Here is a 22,540-nt window from a genome sequence, read left to right as displayed (position 1 = left end):
TTGCAAATGCCCCACTTTGCCATAGGGTCAACTTATACATACAAAACCACAGGGTGGGTCTTCTGGAAAAATGCAAATGCGGCGCGACCCAAGGGACAAGATCAAATTTTATTTAAATTGTTTATGATTTGAGCAATAATTTTTCACAAATAAATGGATTTTTTATTGAAAAACTGTAATAATTGCTTTTTGACATAGCGACGGAACATGTATTACTTTTAGAATAAGAAAGAAAATCGTTTTTTTTTTTTACCATGCTCAAACCCCTGGGCTGATCTATTTTAGCAAAATTCTTTCTTTTTTTTCTTTCCCCGGGGAAAGAAAAATGAAAAAAAAGCCCTGCAAATGCCCGGGGGGTGAGAGGGCCTGAAACTAACAGACTCATCGCTCCGAAACTTCAAATTGTGTACGGTGCACAGATACGTATAGTAACCGAAAAGTGTCCGTAAAGGATCCCTAGTATATAAAAATTGAAAGTAGATCAAATTTCGGTCGTCTCATGTCTTCAGTCAGTCCTGGCCTAGCCTAACCCCTGACGAGGGGCGGTTCTTAAAAGATGAAGTTTCGGTTCAGGCTTCTTTCATCGCTATCATGATGATACAATTTGATCAGACGAAAATCAGATCCAACGTGATGCTTTGTTCGAACACATGTATCTGAAGAGTTAAGATTTTACGGGTTCTGACAAGATTAATTCATGGTACAATCAAAAGACAAACTGATTGACTGCGAGGAGAGGTTTTAAGCCCGTGTTTATATGGACCATCCAAAGCACTCGGTTGTTCCAGATGGTGGGTACGGCTGGGTTGTATGTTTTGCCGCCTGTACGGTTCAGTTTCTTGTACAAGGACTGCAGAACAACTTTGGCATACTGTATATCTACATTTTGAAGGAGCTTAGCGATGGCGGAAAAGCGAAATCAGGTACTGAGAAATTGAGTTTCTTTGTTTTCAAATCGTTGATTTGAAAATATAATTACGTTTTTAAAAATAAACCTCGACAGTCGAGTAGGCTCAAAAGCGATACGCTCGTCTGCCTTGACTAATAACTGAACCATTACAACAAGTACAAGCCGGTTTTTAGCCGAGGGCCTTCCGGCTTGACTAGGGTATACAAAATCTGAAACCTCGTGTGTCGTCATTGTGAAAGGTACAATTTAAAAACCGCTTTGCTCTCGTATATAGTCGTTCAAATTCGCTTCTCAGAAAATATTTCCGAGCCATTTGAAGCTGTATAATACTCGCCGGAATCTGTCAGTGACAATGAGTCACGCAAAGCTTGTGATATGTATTCAGTTATAACTAAAAGCAGCAAATGCGACAAAAAAGGCTTCCTCTAGCAAGATGTGATATCTGGATTGTCCTCTTGTTACAGAGGCAGAAATCTCAAACCCTTATATATAATTAACATAACGTGAAACCGTAAAAAGATTTTTTTTTAAAAAATGTGCCGTTTGCGTGTATGTTTCTCGATTTGACATTATTAGGTCAGTTTGATTATAGCAAGACCGAACGGCTAATAAAAGGCACACGCCCCATTTTAATACCTATCCCAAAATAAAACCTCACGAAAGGAGAACTCGAGATCCTTCGAACATAGCCGAAGCCAGAAAAAAGGCCTATTCAGTATAAAATCCGCAAGGGACTGATGGTCGTCACTTACGGAACTTTCGGGTATGTTGGGAAAAAACGGCTATTAATCCAAAATCAAGCAATAGCCGGGACACAGACTGCAAATTAATGTATGAACGTGTTGACGGATTAGCCTTCAGTTTTAACAATTAAGAGGCAGTCGCCATAATTCCGGTCTGCCGATTTTCGGATCAGTAACACAATTGCCTTCAAACTTTGCCCACGAGTCTATCTTAATTCAAACGCAAATGAAATCACCCTAGTTTTTGCAAATATCGCAAAATAATTTTTTTATGAATTTTTTTCGATTGGACCGCGACTGGCCTATTTTTAGCAATGGCGACAAGTGAAAAATAGGAAAATTGTCGAGTTCACCGCGTCAAAATTATAAAATATTAGGCATTGTTTTACTTTTCCTGGATTAAATTGGACCTTTATTTGTACAAAGCACAAATTTCGGTTCGTTTAAAAGAAACTTACAATACGAAATAATTTTTTGTTTGCAGCCTACTTCGCCATAAACGCCAACAGCTCAAAAATGCACATTTTCAACGGGCCATTGCGCAAAAGTCCAACTACTTCCGCGTAATATTTATATCCATACCAACTAAAAAGAAGTCAAAGAGCATAGAAATGTAAAAATATGTTGTGGTTTAAGCGAATTTTTAGCGCAGCCAGGCAGCAACTTTGCTGTTGTTGCGAGCATGTTTATTTACATTGACACAAGAAAGTCGTCACGTGAAACATTATAATAAACATATTTCGCAAACGTCCCAGCTTAACAAAACTTTGAAATAAAGCTGACACAACAAAAATCATTTAAGACCCGAAAACCTCCCCGGGGGGGTACTCCCTATAATGGCCTATACGGGGAGGCTCCGCCCGAAAGGGGTACCTTTTTCAGTCTTCAGGTATATAAAAGGGTAGGAATTTCAAAAGTTTAGGTATACGAAAGGGTATGGAAATCGGTCATTTAGGTTTTCGAAAGGGCCTTTAATTAAAATATTTTGAACAGATGCAATTTATGGCTGTATTATTTCAATTTATTAAGCGCTAATGAAAATGACAAGAAAACGTCATGTTTTAAGCCTATACCATACTTTCAGGTATATGAAAGGGGTACCTTTTTTCATAAAAGGTATACGAAAGGGGTACAATTTCTGGCAAAATGGTATATAAAAGGGTAAGGGGTAAGAGCTCGGGGCGGAGCCTCCCCGACAAAACTTTTTTGAGTACCCCCCCCCCCGGGAAAACCTCACCAGCTAGTCAAAAATATATATACTGTCGCCTACCTGCAAGACAACCGCACAAGGTCAAGTCCGCCATGTAATTAGATTTCGCATTCCTTTCTAGTTTTCGTCGAGCATAGTATTCGCTGAAAGTTTCGAATTGAAACATTGCCCATAAAAACTTTGCACAAACATATATTCCGATAATATGAACAAATGAAGGAAAGTAGCGGGCAGCACAACCGAAGAAATAACCGAACACAATACATCGGTTGAACGCGAACGTTGATTTGAAAGTTGTGTCACGCAATCTAATTAACACGTGTGCCAACTGAAAAATAATATTTAAAAATTTTAAATATTGTTTCACGCTTCCGGAGCCTATGTTGTGCTTCTCGTGTGCACATTTTGGTGAGTTTATATTGAGCAGGTGATAACGTAGAGTTTCTACGTAGGTTGTTTTGATTTTCTGATTTCGACCACTTCCGGTTGTGTGTGCACGTGTGTGTGTTGGGGGGGGGGGGGGGTTTAGGTCGCTCGCGCATGAAGGGAAACTTCACTGTAAATTGCAGTTGTTTAAGCTCTATTTACATCAGAAATGGTTAAAAATGTTTATTTGATATGTGGTGTGTTTACTGTGTGGCACACATTGTTCCTTAACAAGAAAATACTGAAACTGAGTGTTCTGTATAATGTCTCTTTTTTACGCGAGGCGAGCGAGTACAGAGGCAAAAAACAAAATCTCTGTCACGTTTATATGAATGTAATGTGAACAAGGTTTACCAACCTGATCAAATCGGGACAACCACTCCATGGAGTTTATAATCTCCTTTGGCATCCGAACATTTATAACATCTCTCTTTTGATGGCTTTCTTACAACCGCGGTGGGTTGGATACTGGCATGGCCTCCTTTTCCATATTCCCCAAGTGATGACGATGCTTAGGACATATAAACATTTTACTTGCCTTTGAAGGAGGCAATTCAAAAACCCGGCTCTGGCCAAAAAAGTTCGTGTTCCGTCAAATTTCCCGCGTCAAATACAATACAATATCTGTCCTGATTTAAGAAAACAAGGCCCCAGGAACTGCCTGGGGCCACAACTCTCTTAGCCCTCCCCTCCCTTCCCCCTGTGGATTTCAGAGAGCCCAGGGGCACTGCTAGGAAGCCTTCCCATGCCCGGTCACAGCTGAGCTCTCAGAGGTCTCAAGGCTTCTGAGCCAGCCCTCCAAAAACAAAAGCCAGGAGCAGTCCTGACCACATTTCCAAGCAAATCTTTGCAGAAAAAACCAAAAACCTGACTTTAGCCACCCCCCCCCCCCCAGCCGGATTGCAATTCAACAGCTGACCCAGGGCTCCCTAGGGCTGTTAGGCTGGCCCCAGCTACTGCCCCGGGGTCGGTGACGGATCCCGGAGTCCACTTTCTCCAAAATACAAACATATTTATTTAAAAGGGAAAATGCTTAGCTTAGATGCTATTACATGTTCCACTTAGATAAAAAAATAAAATCTCAGTATGGTAACTATCAGCCCGTAGAATATGACGTTATTTGTATTCAGGAGTGAATTTATTTTCAAATAACATAATAAACTAGTAAACCTTTCACCTGTATTCCCCTCTTTTTCAGTTTTCAACTAGAACAAGCAGATCGTGACAAACTGCATCTCTATTTTCCACTGATTTGAATATATTATATTACAGCCCGTTTAACAAATTTCAAAATCTGAGTCGGAAGGGTAGGCTTAAGCAACGTTAAAAAATTATTCTAGTTGCATCTCATTTTTAAACTCGACTCTGCTGCTGTAGCAACTGATGCGAGCATCGATGGGGAAAGTCGCTTGTCTAACCTTGCTCTTCTATGCATCCACTATATACCCCTGTGCACCTTGACGCGAATGAAAGTAGGCTGTTTAGCTCACTTACACCCCGTAGACAATTAACTCTGATACGTATCGGTGGTAATGGCTTGGCCAGCATATAGGCTAGTACTCTAGGGCATACAAATTGTTCAGCATCGTATTTTTTCAGTTCAGGCTGGAGCTTTATTCAAGTTAAAATGAAAGGCAATATCTAGTGGCAACGGATCACATATCTCTACCCTTTCGCGTGAGATCAAGGCTCATCGCGCAAGTGAAAACTGGCTCCGGACCAATGCAAACACGTACAATGTTATGTGGCGTTAATGAAAAGCTCGTTTATATAGGAATGAGTGAAAATACTAAGTGAATCCTCTGTTGTGAAATCTTAGATTTTGTGCTTCCAAAAAAGAAAACCCTAAAGAAAAAAATCCCTGTACCCCCTTTGATCCTGAAACGGCGGCCCTTACGGGCCAGTAACCAGGTCTTTCCATCCCTACTCTCCCTTCCGCGCGCCCTTTAGTCTCAGCTCTTCAAGCTGGCTTTGAACGCCCCTGATAGCATTTTTGTGCACTGCTAAAGTGAAAAGAGAAAAAATAGAATCATCTAACTTTTGGTCCGCTTTAAGAGAAAACGAACCTACCCGGGCAAAAACAGCTACGGGCCTGACTACGGAATCATTACATCTCCAGCGAACGGGCTCGGTATCCCCTTGAATACAAACTACCTTTGTACTTCGAAGTGTATGACAGAAAGCACAACTCCTCCATTTTGTTAGAAAATGTGAAAACTCAAAAAAAGATAAAGTAGGACTGTGCTGGATGGCGGCGGGTTTTTATAGGCCTCTTTTTGTTTCTTCTTTTTTCTTCCGGCCCTTCCCCCACCAGGGGGCAGGAACTAAGAGACCTTCTTGTTTCTGCTTTTTTCTTCCTGTCTCCCTTATCTTATCTTACTATTTTTACAATAAGAAATATATTTTACTAGTAGTTTTTTGTATTTGAGTGAAGAAAAAAACGGACGGAGCTAAAACTATGCTTATCATGTACTATCGAGCGTGAAACTCTGGGGCACGTGGTTTTAATTGGAAATGCCGTCTTGTGTTCGGTACGTGTACTCCTTCATTTGTTCATATTCGGAATGTTTGTGCGTGTTTTATGGGCTGGTTCAACTTTCTGCGATACTATGCTCGACGAAAACTAGAAGGAATGCGAAATCTAATTAATGGCGGACTTGACCTTGTGCGGTTGTCTTGCAGGTAGGCGACAGTATATATATATTTTTGACTAGCTGGTGAGGTTTTCGGGTCTTAAATGATGTTTGTTCTGTCGCTGTTATTTCAAAGTTTTGTTAAAGCTAGGACGTTGCGAAATATTGTGTTATTCATGCTAATTCGTTTCCGTGAGCGACTTTCTTGTGTCTGTAATAATGCTCGCAACAACAGCAAAGTTGCTGCATGGCTGCGCTAAAATTCCTAAACACAAATATTTTTACATTTCTATGCTCTTTGACTTCTTTTTGTTGTATGGATAAATACGCGGAAGTATGGACTGCGCTGGCCGTGAAAAGTGCATTTTTGAGCTGTTGGCGTTTATGGCGAAGTAGGCTGCAAACAAAAAAATTTCGTATTGTAAGTTTTTTTAGACGAACCGAATTGTGTGCTTTGTACAAATAAAGGTCCAATTTATCCAGGAAAGGTATAACAATTCCTAATAATTTATAATTTTGAGCGTGATCGACATTTCCTATTTTTCACTTGTCGCCATTGCTAAAGGCCAGTCGCGGTCCAATCGAAAAATTCATAAAAAATTATTTTGCGATATTTGCAAAATAGGGTGATTTCATTTGCGTTTGAATTAAGATAGACTCGTGGGCAAAGTTTGAAGGCAATTGTGTTACTGATCCGAAAATCGGCAGACCGGAATTATGGCGACTGCCTCTTAATACGGATATTTAAAGGAAATCTACCGATCAAAGCTACTTACCGAAAAACAAGTCAAAACGCACATGCAAGAAACTCTACATACAACACATAAAGTTAGTTATAAAAAATTTTATGGAAAATACCTGTGACTTCGCTTGGGTAGGCCTTGATACGCGGAGACGAAAGGCGACATATAATTTCGTTTGCGGTAAACATGCTGCATTGGGGTCGGGATGGAGACCGTATTAAACTTCATCACTCAATGTAGTTTTGTGCCATTTTTAGAACACTCGAGTTCAATTCATGGCAATAGGAATTTTTTATAAACCATTTGGCGTAAAATGGCGGCTAAAATTGTTTTTGTTGGGAAAGAGGACTCCCTCAGTCATTTTCCTCCGTTAATTTTGCACAAATATAATAAAAAAACTGCAATATCACAGCGACACGTCACAGGAAGGATTTTTTCCAATACAGTGGAAACTCGATTTAACGAACTTCTACATAATATATGATATAACGAAACCTCTTTATCGTGAACATAGCTTGCCAGTCCCTTGCCCCTTCGTAATATCGAGGTTCCACTGTACTTGGAGCGCCCCCATCTTCCACCCCCCCCCCCCCCCCTCTACTAAACCAGAATCAACACAAGGCGCCAGTACCTTTTAAAGGTCAAAGAGAAATCAAGCGAATTGAAAACGCAGCAAGCACGAAATCAGTTTTGGTTATTTTATTTAACTGTAACCAGTATTTTAGTAGAGCAGTTTTAAATTGAGTGTCGTAAAACCAAAACTAAGGTAATCACTCTGGCCAATCACAAAGGACACGGACAATCCAGTAAACCAATCAAAACTCGAAGCAAATACATGTAACCGGCACGAAGCGCGGTAAAACGTGCGTGAGCGAGCCACGATTGGTTTTGGTTTTACTTTTGATTGGCTTCGAAAGTGGCGCGAGTTTTTTGAGCCAATCACTAAGCGTAGTAATGCAAAACCAAAGCAAACGAAAATAACTTTCGTCACTCAAGTGAAAACCGCTCTAACTCCCTGTTCCTCGTTACTTTAGCATGGGTTGGCTCCATCAATGTTGGTACTTGTTTCTTGGCGAGTCCGCTGGTCACTACACTCTGCCGTCGCCTGGGCTGCAGACTAACTGGAATCATTGGCGGCCTCTTTTGCGTGGCAGGACTTGTATTATCGTCATTAACCAGAAGCATAGACTGGCTTTGTGTCACGTATGGCGTTACTGCAGGGATTGGCTGTGGTTTGTGCTATGTAACAACATTCAGAGTCTATTCACTCTGGTTCGATAGGTAAGTATAGTAATCTTCGTCATCCACGCGCGAAACAAATCACTCTTCGTAAAGGCTAACAAGGTGTGAGCGCGCGCTCTCATGCGTAGCCAATCAGATTGCGAGTTTGCCTAATATTTAGTCGGTCATTAAGTAAATAGTCGTTCACTACTGAGTTTATCTTTCTTTATACAGCTTTTTGAGAAAGGTCGGAGAGAAGCGCGGCCAAGTGCACGCGACAAGACTGAAAGATAGTATGAGTAGAAGTAAAGAGCTACGTGCTAAATACAAATGAGATATAACGACATGACAAACGCGAATTTGCACGTTTTCCTTCACTTCAGACATGTGGAAACAAGGTACTCTTAGCCACGCTGAATTTTGAAGAATTTTCAAAACGTGCGACAGTTAAAGCAAAGCTACAGAAAAAGGCCTCCAGAGAAGAGGAAAAACAAATTCTTCACGCGCAAAAATACAAACTTGTACAATTCCTCTAGCTTATACCAATTTCCCAATTTTTCATATGAAAGTTTACTTTTCAACCCGTTTAGGCCAATATGCAAAATTCCAGTGAATACCCAGACAACCTTTCGGTCTTGTCGCGTGCACTTTTGTTTTTGTTTTTTTCGACAACCTTTCTCGAAAATGAGCTGTAAAATAACTAAGCTACTACGCACGCCCTGAAAACGATATAATAATGCAAACTTACTGATCACGAGGGTCGACCACTAAAATGAATTTTTCGCTAACCGCAACAGGAGCGAAGGAACTTGAAGAAACAAAAGTAATGAGAAGAAATCAGGAGCCATAATCTGTTATGGCTACAGGAAGGAATACAAAAACAGTTTCCGCTTTTACTGGACGCACGCAAATATGCTAGTTCTCCACGCACTCGCGCGCTGGGCACATTTAACTGCCTTGTTCGCCGTGCCCCAACCTTGTGCTCTTTAGTTTTCGTGGCAGGCTCAAAGAAGGATAGCCTTACTTCTGGTGCTTTGCAAGTTAGCGACCGGAGGAGACGGTTAAATTTCAGGATAAAAGGAATGGCTACGGCTGAATAAAAAGGTTACAATTCTTCATCACTAAATGTTGGTTTTTATTTCTGGTTCTAGGAGACTTGTCTTGGTCAATTATTTGGCGTTAATCTCTGGCGCCGCAGGTTGCCTGGTAACAGGTCCTTGTTTACAACGTGTACTAGCTTCTGTAGGACTCTCGCGGACCTTTCTTCTTTTGGCAGCAATATTTAGTGTCAGCTTCCTTGTGGCGTTTTTGTATAAGCCCTCAGCATACACAGAGGAGAAACAAGAGATGTCTGACACTACAAAGAAGAGGAGTCCTTTGTTTGATTTTTCTGTCTTGAAACACAAACCTTACACGACTTTCGTCATCGCAACTAGCGTTTTATCTGTAGCATTTTCTGCTACGTACGCGCATGTGGTAAGCTAAAACATATTACATTTTACCCATTCGGAAACCAGAGCTAAGTATAAACACCATTGGGTTTCTTGGATCGATTAACCGGATAATGTTCCGAGGTGTACTTCCTATAGTGACTATACCGGGAAGCTCCGCCCAAAAGGGGTGCCTTTATAGACTACATATACATGTATCCCGGGATGTGTATTTAACAATTATTCCACAAGCGCGCGTTGGATATGAGATTGTAGATAGCCAACGAGGTGCGTAGCGCCGAGTTGGCTATAACGATCTCATATTCAACAAGAGTGAGTGGGATAATTGTTTTATAAAAAACGCCCAAAGAATTGCAATATTTGAGCTCCCAAGCTATTTTCTTTGAAGCGTATCGGCTACCATTTTTGTGGTCAATGGTATATGAGCTCATATACCATTGCCTGTTAACCGATCAAAACTCAGGAATTGCAATACATCATTGCTAGTTTTTTAATAACAAAGGGTATAGATCTCACGAGTTGAAGTAGTATACAAAAGGGTAGGGAAAACTGGCATTTTATTTAGGCATTTAAAAGGGACTTTTAAAATATCTCGAATTGACCCACCGAACTGTCGATTCATTTATTTTTTTAAGGGTTATTCAAGGGAAAATTCTGTAGGTATGTAAAAGGAGTACCATTTTCGTTTCGACGGTATACGAAAGGGTACCTTTTCTGCATATCAAAGGGTCAAGATTAGACCTCTGGTTGGAGCCTTCCGCATACATTTTAAATTTTTTTCCGACTTAATACCCAACCTCCACCCCCCCCTAACCCAGGGGGGGGGAGACAACCCTTTTATCGGAGCAACGCTCCTAATAAGAAGCGGATTATATTGGTTGTTGCTTTTATGTACAAATGCAACCAGAAATGTCTTTTATTTCCTCTGTCGCAATGTACTTGACTTTTCAGCCTTCTTTTGCTAAAGAAATGGGAATTCCTGAGGAGAAATCCGCTTTACTTCTCAGTATTGAAGCACCCAGCTCCGTAATAGCAGTCCTTCTTCTGGGAAAAATCGTGGAATATTTTTCTTCTAGCCGTCTGGAGTTCTACCAAGTGGGCTTCCTCCTTTATGCTGTGTCACAAACATTTATCGCAACAGCAAGAACGTTCGCCTCGTTCGCTGCGCTGATGGTGGCTCATGGGATAGCTACAGGTCTCGTCATGCCATTAAGGCCTGTTTTAGCAGAGGAGCTCCTGGGTAAGAACAGAGCGTCTGAGGGAGTTGGACTTTTGTTTGGAATTCTGGGATTTGCATACATCATTGGCCCTCCCTTAGCTGGTGAGTATTCAAGAACTTCCCTAAAAGTCATCAAGGTTTTTTTCCATTTGACTGAAATATTAGAACATTGACTACGAGACATGTATACAACTCCTTGAGAATTTATCCCTTGCCGGTATCTATGTATTATCCCTGCCACTATATTCTCAATAGGCTGAGTTAAAACGAAAACAAAAGTTGGGGTCAATTCAAGCCACAGGCTTACCATAATGTTTGTGTAGTCACTGCTTGCCAATGTCATTGTCAGAATTTCTTCCGGCTTATAGCTTTTGTAAACAATTTGAAGCTTCCTAAACCGGCATTAAAAAAACCTTAATCGACGTGAAAATATTTCTTCTGTACTTTATTACAAATACGAAGCCGTATAAAGTCGATTTAGGAAGCTTTTAAACTTATTTGCAATAGCAATAAGTGAAAAATAATTTGAATTATTATATTGGCAAGCTGTGACCACACAAACATAGTATGGTAAGCCTGCGTTCATACTCTCGGTTTAGTCTTTCATTAGGCCGCCATTCTTATGAGTTCTTATCGACTTCCGTGCGGCGTTCTTATTAAACGTGAACCTGCTCAAATGTTTAAGATTTGACGCCAACGTTCACTTATCGCGGTCGTTCAACAAGCAGATGATGTCATCTGTCATATGAAAAAAAGGCCTTACTTACTTCCCACTCTTAAGAAAAAAAAAATTCAAAAAATTCACCAAAAATTTCAAAAAATCATTCAAAATTTAACCCTCTCTTTTCACCGCACGAGTTGCAGAAAACTCTCGTCCAAACACTCATCCCTCAATCCATGCCGACTCTCATTCACGTTTAACCATTAAGATATTTCTTAAAATTATGACCAATGAAAAAATTTACGGTGTAATACCAGCTTTTAATCTCCCACAGGTTGGATTTACGATATCTCTCATTCGTATCCACTGGCTTTCCTTGTCTCTGGAGGATTGTGCGCCTTGGCCTCTTGCATTCTCCATCTTGTTCCCGTGTTCCAAGAAACTGCATTTAGTGAAGAACCTTTACACGAAAAGAAAGCAATATTAGAGGAGACATTTTGCAATAAATACCCGAAACTCTGTAATCAAGACGCTTGTTTCCAAACCCAGTTACAATCATCGCAAGTGGACACGTCCCAAAGAGACTGGACACAAGTCTTGGCAGGGGCTAGAGAAACTGATGTTTGAGTTCTTGTATTGTAAAAATCTTGCATTCTCCATCTTTTTCCGGTTTCAGGAAACTATATTTATTGAAAAATCTGGTACTGGTTTCTTTTTGAAAAATAAAACGATCGTTGATAAGAGATGTCCAAACATATCGATGTTTCTCTGTTTATTGGTTAGGAGTTTTTAAAGCGAATCACAATATGACAACAAGAAAACAGATTGTTTGGGGGGGGGGGGGTATTTAAAGCTTGGTAAAAAAACAACTGCAGATCAACAACGTGATTATATTCTGCGCATTTTAAAAAAAAAAATAAACTGTAGACGCTGAGACGCCGAGTTTTTTATATTTCTGTTCGCAGTTGAACAGTGTTTACATATTCAGCTGAAGATAGCTCCAACACCGATAAACAAACTGACTGGATTTCGAGATTCGTGCGATTCTAAATAAGCAAATTAACCCTTATTATGCAAAGCCCGGATTATTCCAGGATTTGGAGGAATGACCATTAAACCACTTGCGACGTCACCAATTTACACGTCAGCAGGTTGTTGTGATGTGCAACTAATAGAGGTTCAATAGATCTTTCTACAGGACTGTTCATTTTGAATATTGACTGCATTCTGACAGAGCTAATCGAAAAAAAACCTGATCAGTTTTTGGTGTAAAATTGGTGCTAGCTAAAACAGGCCAATATACCCGTACTTGAACATGGTCTCCTTTCCAGGCTCTAGCAAAGTTAGAGAAATTTAGCACCGTAGCGCAAAAATCAATTTAACGGAAGAGAAGGAGCCATTTTGCAATAAATATCTGAAACTCTGTAGTCAAGACATTTGTCATCAAAAGATCATCTCTTCTAAGTAACAATCGTCTCAAGTAAACACGCCCCAAAGAGACTGGAAACAAGCCTTGGCAGGGGCGAGAGAAACTGATGTTTAAATTCTTGTTTCAGTGTCACAATCTTGCATTCTCCATCTTCGGCCAGTTTCAGGAAACTCAGTATATTTATTAAAGACACTGACTTATAATATACAGCTGAAGATAGCTCTAACGCCGTTAAAGGGACTCTGTCAAGGGGATTTTAATGCGTTTTAATAAAAAGTACTAAAATAGCCTGCGAATACAGCCGCCTTTCATTCGCGTCCCGCAACGAAGAGCGAAACGCGTTTCGCTCTTCGTTGCGGGACGCGAATGAGAGGCGGCTGTATTCGCAGGCTAGTACTAAAATTGGCAAATAGGTTTTCTCGTACATGAAATGCACCTAGTACATCAAGATGAAGATATAAAGTAAATTGTTGTTGAAAGAAGGAGGAAGCCATAATAGTTTTTAGGTGTTTCTCCAGTACACAAGGACAAATCTTGAAAAATCAGCCTAAATTTTTTCAAGTTGAGATTTAAAGTTCCCGATGGCATCACAATAATATCACTTGCTTATCGCTTCAGTACGCTTGCATGGCGATTTTTAACAAAATTGGACCACTATTTGTAGTTTCTATATGTCTTTAGGCTTTTGAGGTTTTGAAGTAAAACTGGTGACAGTGTCCCTTTAAACAGATTGACTGGATTTCGAGATTCGCGCAAAGAAAAATAAAAAAATATTTCTGTGAGAAGCCTGATTGAGAAGATATTATTTGTTGGCACAAAAATAGGAATACTATTACGCAGCCCTTATAGGTGAAAGGTTTGATAACTAAATAGAAATAACAGTTGGTTAGTGCCGAAATTGCCTAGCATTGCGTGAAATTGCGCCTTTAAATACGCTTCAGTAAGAGAACATTGCTTCAATAAGAAGCATGTCTGAAGGGATCATCGGCGTACTAAAACTAGAAGCAATTAATCAATCCTCGGGATGAATGTACGAGAATATGAATCAAATATGAAGTTTCGGAGCTGGTAGAAGACTGAAGTTTTGGGCTATTGAACAATCTTCTCTCATCACTTTCACGAAAATAGCACTTTGAGGAAAAGGAATTATATTTAAGTCTTGATCTGCTACTCTAAAATGATAATAACCACCCCCTTTCGCTGTTCGTTAAAGTTTGTACCCCCCTCCCCCTGAAAGGGTTCTAATGACTTAAAACTTCTCACACGCCCCCGTAATTTTGCCAATCTACCCCCACCTAAAAAAAAGACAAGCCCCCTTTCATTCGATGATAGAATTAACATCTTTTTGACGTTGAGCGTGATGCTTTCTGTGGTGACCTTCGGGTTGCGGGTTCCGTGACTGTACGGAGACGTTTCAGTGCCGTGTGCATATGGACCATCCAAAGCACCCAGTTGTTCCAGATGGTGGGTACGGCTGGGTTGTATGTTTTGCCGCCTGCACGGTTCAGTTTCTTGTTTCAGGACTGCAGAACAACTTTGGCATACTGTATATCTACATTTTGAACGAACTTAGCGATGGCGGAAAAGCGAAATCAGGTACTGAAATAAATGCGTGTTGTTGCTTTCTTGATTTGTACATGTAACTACGTTTTGCTTTAGAGAAACTCTGTAGCTCATAGGGGCTCAAGTACAGTAAGTTCTTTTGCTATCACTGCTGTTATGTCTGTGACCTTGAGGCACGCGATGCTTTTGATGTGCATTTGAAACTCAAAACAGAAAAACGACAAGAAAAAGCACGCAATCGTGAATGTGCCGGTTGCGTGTATGTTCTGTGATTAGACATGATTAGTTGCGATTATGATATAAGATAAATCAGCCAGTGAAATGTGCACGTTTTTAGCTAACCAAAAGTAAGGAACTCACAAAAATAGCGATCTTTCGAAAGAAGTCACAGGAAAAGGCTACTTTAAAATCCGATCATTAGTCACCGAGGGTCGTTGATTTTGGAACTTTCTCGTATATCGAAAAAACAAACCGGCTAAGCTTAAATCACGCAAGAACATAAGAAACTAACATACAGACTGCAAATTATGAACGTGCTGACGGATTAGTCTTCAGTTCATAAATCAATTTATACCGGATGTTAAAAGATACTCAACCGAGCTATTGACTGAAAGAAAATTCACTGAAAAGTTTACAAAATGCACAAGAAACTCTACTAAATAATACATGAAGTTAGATAAGATACATATACCCGCGGCTCCATTTGGTAAAACGTAGAACGACAAGGGATTGCCAACGATATCATGATAATGCTTTTAAAGTAGGATCTACAGTCGACTCCCGATAACTCGAACCCTAAGAAAGAGATTCACGTTGCCCCCGAATAGAGAGCCTGCTCGCAGGCTACTCGAACCCTCGCTAACTCGAACCTCGCGCTAACTCGAACCAAAATCGCTTTCCCCTGGATCAGTCCGTCATACATTTACTGTAATTTTACCCTCGGTAACTCGAACCCTCGATAACTCGAATCTTCCGCTAACTCGAACCAATTTTCGTTTCCTTTCAGGTCATTTTCTATATAATTTTACCCTCGGTAAATCGAACCATGTCTGTCAGTACGTGGCAAGTCACCAACAAACAGTGTACCAGTGTACTGTAGTCAACTGAAAACACCGACTTTGTTTTGAAATAAATACGTACACGAATCAGAGCCGCCCCGAAATGCCCCCCAAAACACGAACTGTGCCATGCCATTGGCAAACATTGACGTGCTGCAGATGTGTAGTTTGTTGTAAGAGATTGATACCGATTCTAGCTAGCAAGTCCACCATGAAAAACTTTCAAGGATAATCGATAGTGATTAGTTGAGAAGCGTCAGGGCGTATTGAAAGTAAATCGCTTGAACTCTATAGTAGTAGCCGGACGTTGTTCTCTTTGAAAGCTACAAAGTTCGAAGTACCCAGGCATCTCCTGCTGCTTTGCTTTCTTTCACATTACGTTTAAATACGATTTATACAGTCATTTGGAAATGTATTGTTCCATTTTCACTCGACTTTTCAATACTATATATATACTATACCGATAATTAAATTGGATTAAAACGTACGCTGTATGAATTGAAAAACAGTTGACACAGTTTTTTCCTTATTTCCGGTCATTTGTTCTCAACTCTCTATAACTCGAACTCCCGATAACTCGAACCTTTAATTTTTCAATTTCCCTTGAAGGTTCGAGTTATCGGGAGTCGACTGTAATTAAAAACAGAGATCAAGAGATCTGATTCGAATCTGATCAGCCGAAAAAATGAAGTAACTGTCCGCGTATCACATCGAACGTTTATTTTCGAACTAAATTGAACTCAATCGAAAAATGAAATTCGATTTTGAATTTGGATGACCGAACAAAATCGTCATTTGATCGTTCGATTTAGTTAGATTGAGTTCGATTAAGTTCGTTGAAAATCCCGTCCAATTTCGTTCGATGAGATACGCAGGGAGTTGCATAGCCTGAGAACACAGACGTATTTCCGCCTGTCGTTTCTCTCTACTTTTCGGCGGAGATAACAAACAATACAGCAAGGCCGACAAATGGCGTAGGCATGACGTCATTTAGATTTGCTGCACCATGCTGACAAGTTCCAACATGAACGAAACAGCTGTCTACGTGGGCAACCCTAGTTCATCGGTTCTGTAGTCCTGTTGGTATCTCGCAAAGTCTACTTTGCGTATTATCACAGGGAATGCTATCAGCCTTGCTGGTCCTTGCTGTATTGTTTGTTATGTGACTCGGTTTGGGCCCAGGGGGGTAAGGGATTTCAAGTGACGGGGAAGATCGAATGGGGACAAAAATCAAGGCCCAAAAAAATCCCTAGGGCTTCCAACAGAATCCTAAAAAATTCCCTAGATCAAAAATTGCCCCCACAAAAATCAACAGCAAAACACGTTTGTTTGTACTTTCTTCGCAGAACTACGCAGCCAAGGCACTACCACAAATCTTCAGTTTGTTTGTAATACCCACAAACATGATGAAATTCTTCCACCCAAAAAAATCCAGGAATCGAAAATTTCAAACCCAAAAAAATCCTTCGATCATCTCCGTCACTTAAAAACCCGAGTACCCTCCCTGGGTGTTTGGGCGGGCCTTAATACGAGACGGATCCGAAAGACAACATAACTTCGTTTAGAGTTAAGCTATTTTGAAAAACACGCGCGTTTGATGCAGCGCGAGAGTATCTGGCAAAAAAGGCGACTAAAACTCCCTATGTCATCTCTCTCTGCTAGTTTTGATGACTGCGTTCGAGCCTAATAACCAATCAGGTCGGAGCTTATCCCGGTTGGGTTTCTAGTCCATGGCAGGGGTTACCCCACAGCAGTAAATTCGCCAATACCCGTTATTCACCTGGGTGGAGAGAGGCACTGTGAGATTAAAGTTTGTTGCCTAAGAACACAACGCAGCGCCCCTGCCAGGCCTCGAACCCGGACCGCTCGATCCAGAGTTAAGCGCAGTAGCCATTAGGCCACCGCGCCCCACTTATCCTAAAAGCCGTGTACAGCATGGAAAATTGAGGTCGCTTTGTTTTATACAATAACACGACCAGAAATTAAATGTTAATTGACAGCGATTTTGCTTATTTACTTGACTTTACTATTTCTCACTTAGAGAGCCCCCCTACCCACTTCCCCCTCTCCCAACCAGGATTAACGCTACACTCTGGAACACCTTTGAAAAAGGACAAAGATAAATCAAGTTAACTGATCTATTAGGGAGCACAAAAAATTAACTTTGGTTATATTTTCGATTTCATGTAAAAACCAGTATTCCAGTTCCTTCTCAGTAACACCCTGTTCCTTGTTACTTTAGCATGGGTTGGCTCCATCAATGTTGGTGCTTGTTTCTTGGTAAGTCCGCTGGTCACTACACTCTGCCGTCGTCTTGGCTGCAGACTAACTGGAATCATTGGTGGCCTCTTTTGCGTGGTAGGACTTGTATTATCGTCATTAACCAAAAGCATAGACTGGCTGTATGTCACGTATGGCGTTATTGCAGGGATTGGCTGTGGGTTGTGCTATATTACTACATTCAGAGTCCTGTCACTCTGGTTTGATAGGTAAGTGTGGTAATCTTCGTCATCCGCGCGAAACAAATGCCTTTCTTAAGGGGGGGATACACATGAATGTCATTTTTGCGCCGTTTAACGTGGGTTTACTGGCAATATCTCGTTCACATTTCAAGCAATCCAAAAACTGTCTGTTCGTCTCACAAATCTATGTCTTGCGGTGTTTTATAAATTTTGGGGTGATTTGGGGGGATTTTTTGGAGGAAATAGATTTTCACAAAGAGGTTGTAAAATTTAGAGAAATATAAAATTTTGAAGTCACAAATTAGTTCATGGACACCAAAACGGTCCCCTGACAACCTCGGGTGCTATTGCGTGGGGTCAACTGTCTGGTGGTATTCCAAAACTAATTTTATTATCTTTTTCTACTTCTACCCCTTTCTTAAAACCTCTTAAAACCTCAATAAAATTCACATTTACACCCGCCTTAACCCTGTTTAGCCTTGGCAAAATGCCCCAGGCCGATTTCAAAAGTATCTTAAGGATTCAAGCAATAATGGCCAAACTTCGCTTCTTTGCATCGGGGGCTCGCCGATCAGGTGACTTCAGAAAAGACCAGAATGGGTTTCATGTTTTACTACGACTGGAAAAGGGTTACATTTCCTTAATCGCTTGTTTCATTTCTTATCGTAGGAGGCTTGTCACTGTCTATTATCTGGCAACGTTCTGGGACGCTGCTGGCCGCGCAGTAGCCGGTCCATGTTTGCAACGTGTTTTAGCTGCTGTTGGACTCTCGCGGACATTCCTTCTTTTAGCTGGAGTTTTGAGTCTCAACTCCCTTGTGGCCGTTTTGTACAAAACCACTGCATATGGACAGGAGAAACAAGAGCTGGTTGTCACCATTAAGAATAAGAAAACTCTTTGGTTTGATTTCTCTGTCTTGAAACATAAACGTTACATGACGTTTGTCGTTGCGACCAGCATCTTCGCTGTAGCATTTTCTGTTACCTACACACATGTGGTAAGTCAGATAATTTCTCCACCGTATCCTTCACAGGGGTGGATCCAGGATTTTTCTTAGGAGGGAGTGCACCACTTAGGAATGGTGTAACTGACCTTTTTGGCAGAATACCAGTTTTATTAGAGGGGGGCAGGTCATCTTGGGAGGGGGGGGGGGGTGAGCACCCCATGCACCCTCCCCCTAGATCCGCCCCTGCTTTAATACTAGCCAAATAGCCTAGCCTTTTCTGCTTTTCCAGTTATAGCCTGTTCTAGGATCTGCTCTTACCAACTGAGCTATCAAGCCATCTGGGAGCTGATCATTTTGTGAGTTCGTAATATACCCGTAGAAGATAAAGACATAAAAGTGGCTATCTATCAATTATTCCAAGAGCGCGCGTTGGATATGAAGATAGTCATCTCGGCGCTACTATCTCATACCCAACAAGCGCAATTGGCAGTAATTGTTTTATTAAAAGCATCCAAAGAATAACAATATTTAAGGTCCCCGGCTGTTCTCGTTGACGCGTACACCTACCATATTTTATGGTCCATGGTATATGAGCTCATATACCATTGCCTGTCTACTAATCAAAACTCAGGAATTGCAATATATATACCATGGCTAGTTTTAAATAAATGCAGCTGTATATGAAATATATATTTGAACTGCCGGAATAAGATAACACAAGATAATAAAATCAGTTTAAATAATATTTTTTATCTATTTAACAACAATTCACCGAAGTGGAGGCGGCTAGTGGTGATAATATAGCCCAAAAAGAGGACTTTTGACTAGTTTATTCTGTTAACGAGTACAGTTTTCGCGCGCGAGTAGCTCGGAAGTGAATAGCAAAGGATATCTGGAGTTTGAGTAGCCTATCAGCGCGCGCGAAAAACGATATCCACCGTTTGAGTATATACTAAATATCAATACAAACTATTTTCTCTGTTGCAATGTTCTTGACTTTTCAGCCCTCATTTGCCAAAGAAGTGGGAATTCCTGAGGAGAAAACCGCTTTACTTATCAGTATTGAAGCACCCAGCCTCATCATAGCTGTCCTTCTTTTCGGCAAAATCGTGGACTACTTTTCTTCTCACCGTCTCAAGTTTTACCAAATGGGTTTGCTCCTTTTCGCTGTGACACAAACATTCATGGCAACAGCAAGAACTTTCGCCTCGTTTGTTTCTCTGATGGTGGCTCATGGAATAGCTACAGGTATTTCCATGCCTTTAAGGCCTGTTTTAGCAGAGCAGCTCTTGGGAAAGGACAGAGCGTCAGAGGGAGTTGGACTTTTGTTTGGAATTCTAGGATTTTCTTATGTTTCTGGTCCTCCTCTAGTGGGTGAGTTAAAGATTATTCAAGTGCTCAAGGTGCGAATTAAGCTCCCACGAAAAAAATAACAATAAGGTCAGTACGTGTTACTGAAAAGTGAAGAGTCTTTAATTTCATTTGGCCGCGTTTCTTATGAGTTTTCATCGACTTCTGTGCGGTGTTCTTATTTAATTTAAACCTGCTCAAATGTTTTACTAGTCAACAAACGTGGACGTTTCCGGTCGTTTGACAAGCAGATGACGTCATCTCTCACGTGCTCTCTCTTTTGGGAAAACCAAAAGTATCAACAGATTCACTCAAAAGTTTCAAAAATTGCATTCAAAAGTTAATTAACTCTCTCTTTTGACCGCAATAGTTGCAGAAAACTCACGTCCAAACACTCATTCCTAAATTCGTGTCACGTCTAATTAAGTTATTACTTAAAAGTTGTGAATGACGAGTGAAGGAATTTCCAGTGTAATGTCAGTGTAATTTCTCCCACAGGTTGGATTTACGACATCTCTCATTCTTATCCACTGGCTTTCTTTGTCTCGGGAGGATTGTGCGCCTTGGCGTCTTGCATTCTCCATCTTGTTCCCGTGTTTCAAGAAACTACCTTTAGCAAAGAACCTTTAGACGAAAAGGAAACGACCTTAGAGAAGACATTTTGCAATAAATATCCTAAGCTCTGTAATCGAGACGTTTGTCATCAAAAGATCGTCTCTTCTAAGTTACAATCTTCGCAAGGGGACACGCCCCAAAGAGACTGGACACAAGTCTTGGCAGGGGCGAGAGAAACTGATGTTTGAGTTTTTGTTTTGTAACAATCTTGCATTCTTCATATTTTTCCAGTTTCAGTAAACTATATTTATTAAAGAACCTAGCGAAAATAAAATGACTTCATTCAGACAAGATATGTTTCAAAATTTTTGCGTTTTATCTCTACTAACTGGTAGAGAGTTTTTAAAGCAAAACTCGAAGGCAACGCTATTTCAACAACGATTACGTGACAATATACGTCTCGATTGCTACGAAATTATGACCACCCCCCCCCCCCTTTCAGGTAGTGGAATTATGGGGCTCATAAACATTGTCACGTGGGCACACAGCACTTAGTCGAGCGAGCCGACCGAGATCACCTTCTAGAATTATCGAGCCTTGTCAGCATTTTGTCGTTTACTGTTTGAGTTATAAAGTTGCGTTACTTCATTCTCGTCTTTAGAGAGATTAAGCATCACGTTTATTTTTCAAGCGAACGGCAAAAATTCAACTTCTGCTGTCTTCCGTTTGGCGTTGGTACGCGGAAATGAGAAGTTTTGTCGTGAATGTGCGATTTTTTCACTAATTTATGAGGGATTGATTTTAGAATTCGATAAAAAGGTAAAAAAGTTAAAGACAATTAAGCTCGCGTTTGCCGTTTGCCGCATAACGTCATGCTTAATGTCTCTTTTGTCACTCTTATTTCCCCAGCAAATACCTCTACAGTAAAACAAATGTTGCAAAAAAGACGTGCGGCAATAAGAGGCATTTGTTTTCTTTTTTTACGAGCCACGACATTGTAAAGGGGGAGAGAGGGGGAGTTGCTAAATATTTTGTCTGTTTAAAGTGTAAAAACAACAAGTGTCCCAGGCCAAGAGTTATGCCTAGGGTTGCTTGGTACATTTCTACGTCATCCTCTGTCAACAACGTCAATTTACCAATTTCTGTGCATTCTAGTAAACTTGAACAAAGACGCACGACTTTTTATATTAGCTAAAGGATAGTTCAATAAACACGGGAGTTTCTTGAGCAACTGAAAAGTTAGTGTTTTTATCAACATCATGACGCTTCGGCTTCGCCTTTATCAAAGGCTTTGGCCCGTCAACGCTGGGGCAGAGAATATTATGACCGCTCCTCTAGCTAGTTTCTTCTGTCCCTTTCTAATTTAATAAAAAGAATTAAACTTCAGTTTTCACTGTATGCTAATGCTGTTTTTTCTCAGGCTTCGTTGAACGACGTCCAAAACGCTAAATTCTGGTAATTTACGAGTGCCCGTGACTGTTATACAAGGCTCCCACTCCAGTAGGTTCATCAGGGACCGCCCGCTTTCCAAGACTGAAATCTACATTTACATTAAATGTTTCTTTTTTTTTACAGTAGGAATTGTTCATAATTTGCGGGAGTGGGAAAATGGGGACGCTCTAAATTTTTTGCATCGCTTAACTGGATAGGGGCCCGGAATGCCGCTTTTTAAAAACTCACTATATGCCACATATTGTATTCGGTCAAGAGAAGATTCGGTATATACCATGTTTTAATAATTATGTTAGGAACAAAGCCGTCTTTAAATCCGGTTTTCCCTTTTTTGTATCAAATTTATAACTTCAATAAACACACCGAACACACCGAGTTACGGGAAAAACGCCCTGGGGAAGAGGTTAAGCGTAAAAGCCTCGATTTCGTTTATTAGAATTCCCGCCTTTTTATCGCATTTGCGACTGCTGCTGCGCTTCCCACAAAGATCATGCACTTTGAATAGACC

The 22,540-nt window shown here is 40.6% G+C and overlaps 2 protein-coding genes across 2 annotated transcripts; both read left to right on the top strand.

Moving 5' to 3' along the window:
- The first annotated feature begins 634 nt into the window (after positions 1 to 634).
- Positions 635 to 11,944, top strand: LOC144651741 (monocarboxylate transporter 10-like). Its single transcript, XM_078511712.1, has 5 exons — positions 635 to 923; positions 7,700 to 7,946; positions 9,038 to 9,362; positions 10,289 to 10,658; positions 11,552 to 11,944. The coding sequence occupies exons 1-5, from the start codon at positions 758 to 760 to the stop codon at positions 11,842 to 11,844; spliced, it is 1,401 nt and encodes a 466-aa protein (XP_078367838.1). The 5' UTR covers positions 635 to 757; the 3' UTR covers positions 11,845 to 11,944.
- Positions 11,945 to 13,998: 2,054 nt separating this feature from the next.
- Positions 13,999 to 20,899, top strand: LOC144651736 (monocarboxylate transporter 10-like). Its single transcript, XM_078511706.1, has 5 exons — positions 13,999 to 14,242; positions 17,510 to 17,756; positions 18,399 to 18,726; positions 19,680 to 20,049; positions 20,524 to 20,899. Exons 1-5 carry the CDS (start codon positions 14,077 to 14,079, stop codon positions 20,826 to 20,828), a joined length of 1,416 nt encoding a protein of 471 aa, XP_078367832.1. The 5' UTR covers positions 13,999 to 14,076; the 3' UTR covers positions 20,829 to 20,899.
- Positions 20,900 to 22,540: the final 1,641 nt, after the last annotated feature.

This window comes from Oculina patagonica, chromosome 4, assembly GCF_052425735.1.
Source record: "Oculina patagonica isolate OP01 chromosome 4, crgOcupat, whole genome shotgun sequence".
Classification (NCBI taxonomy): Eukaryota; Metazoa; Cnidaria; class Anthozoa; order Scleractinia; family Oculinidae; genus Oculina; species Oculina patagonica.
Note: the sequence above shows the minus strand (reverse complement) of the source record. Positions and strands in the feature narration are given on the sequence as shown.

Coding starts and splice junctions, on each gene's coding strand:
- LOC144651741 (XM_078511712.1), top strand. CDS start 758: ATGGACCATCCAAAGCACTCGGTTGTTCCAGATGGTGGGTACGGCTGG. Junction 7,947..9,037: donor TATTCACTCTGGTTCGATAG/GTAAGTATAGTA, acceptor TTCTGGTTCTAG/GAGACTTGTCTTGGTCAATT. Junction 10,659..11,551: donor CATTGGCCCTCCCTTAGCTG/GTGAGTATTCAA, acceptor AATCTCCCACAG/GTTGGATTTACGATATCTCT.
- LOC144651736 (XM_078511706.1), top strand. CDS start 14,077: ATGGACCATCCAAAGCACCCAGTTGTTCCAGATGGTGGGTACGGCTGG. Junction 17,757..18,398: donor CTGTCACTCTGGTTTGATAG/GTAAGTGTGGTA, acceptor TTCTTATCGTAG/GAGGCTTGTCACTGTCTATT. Junction 18,727..19,679: donor CTGTTACCTACACACATGTG/GTAAGTCAGATA, acceptor TTGACTTTTCAG/CCCTCATTTGCCAAAGAAGT.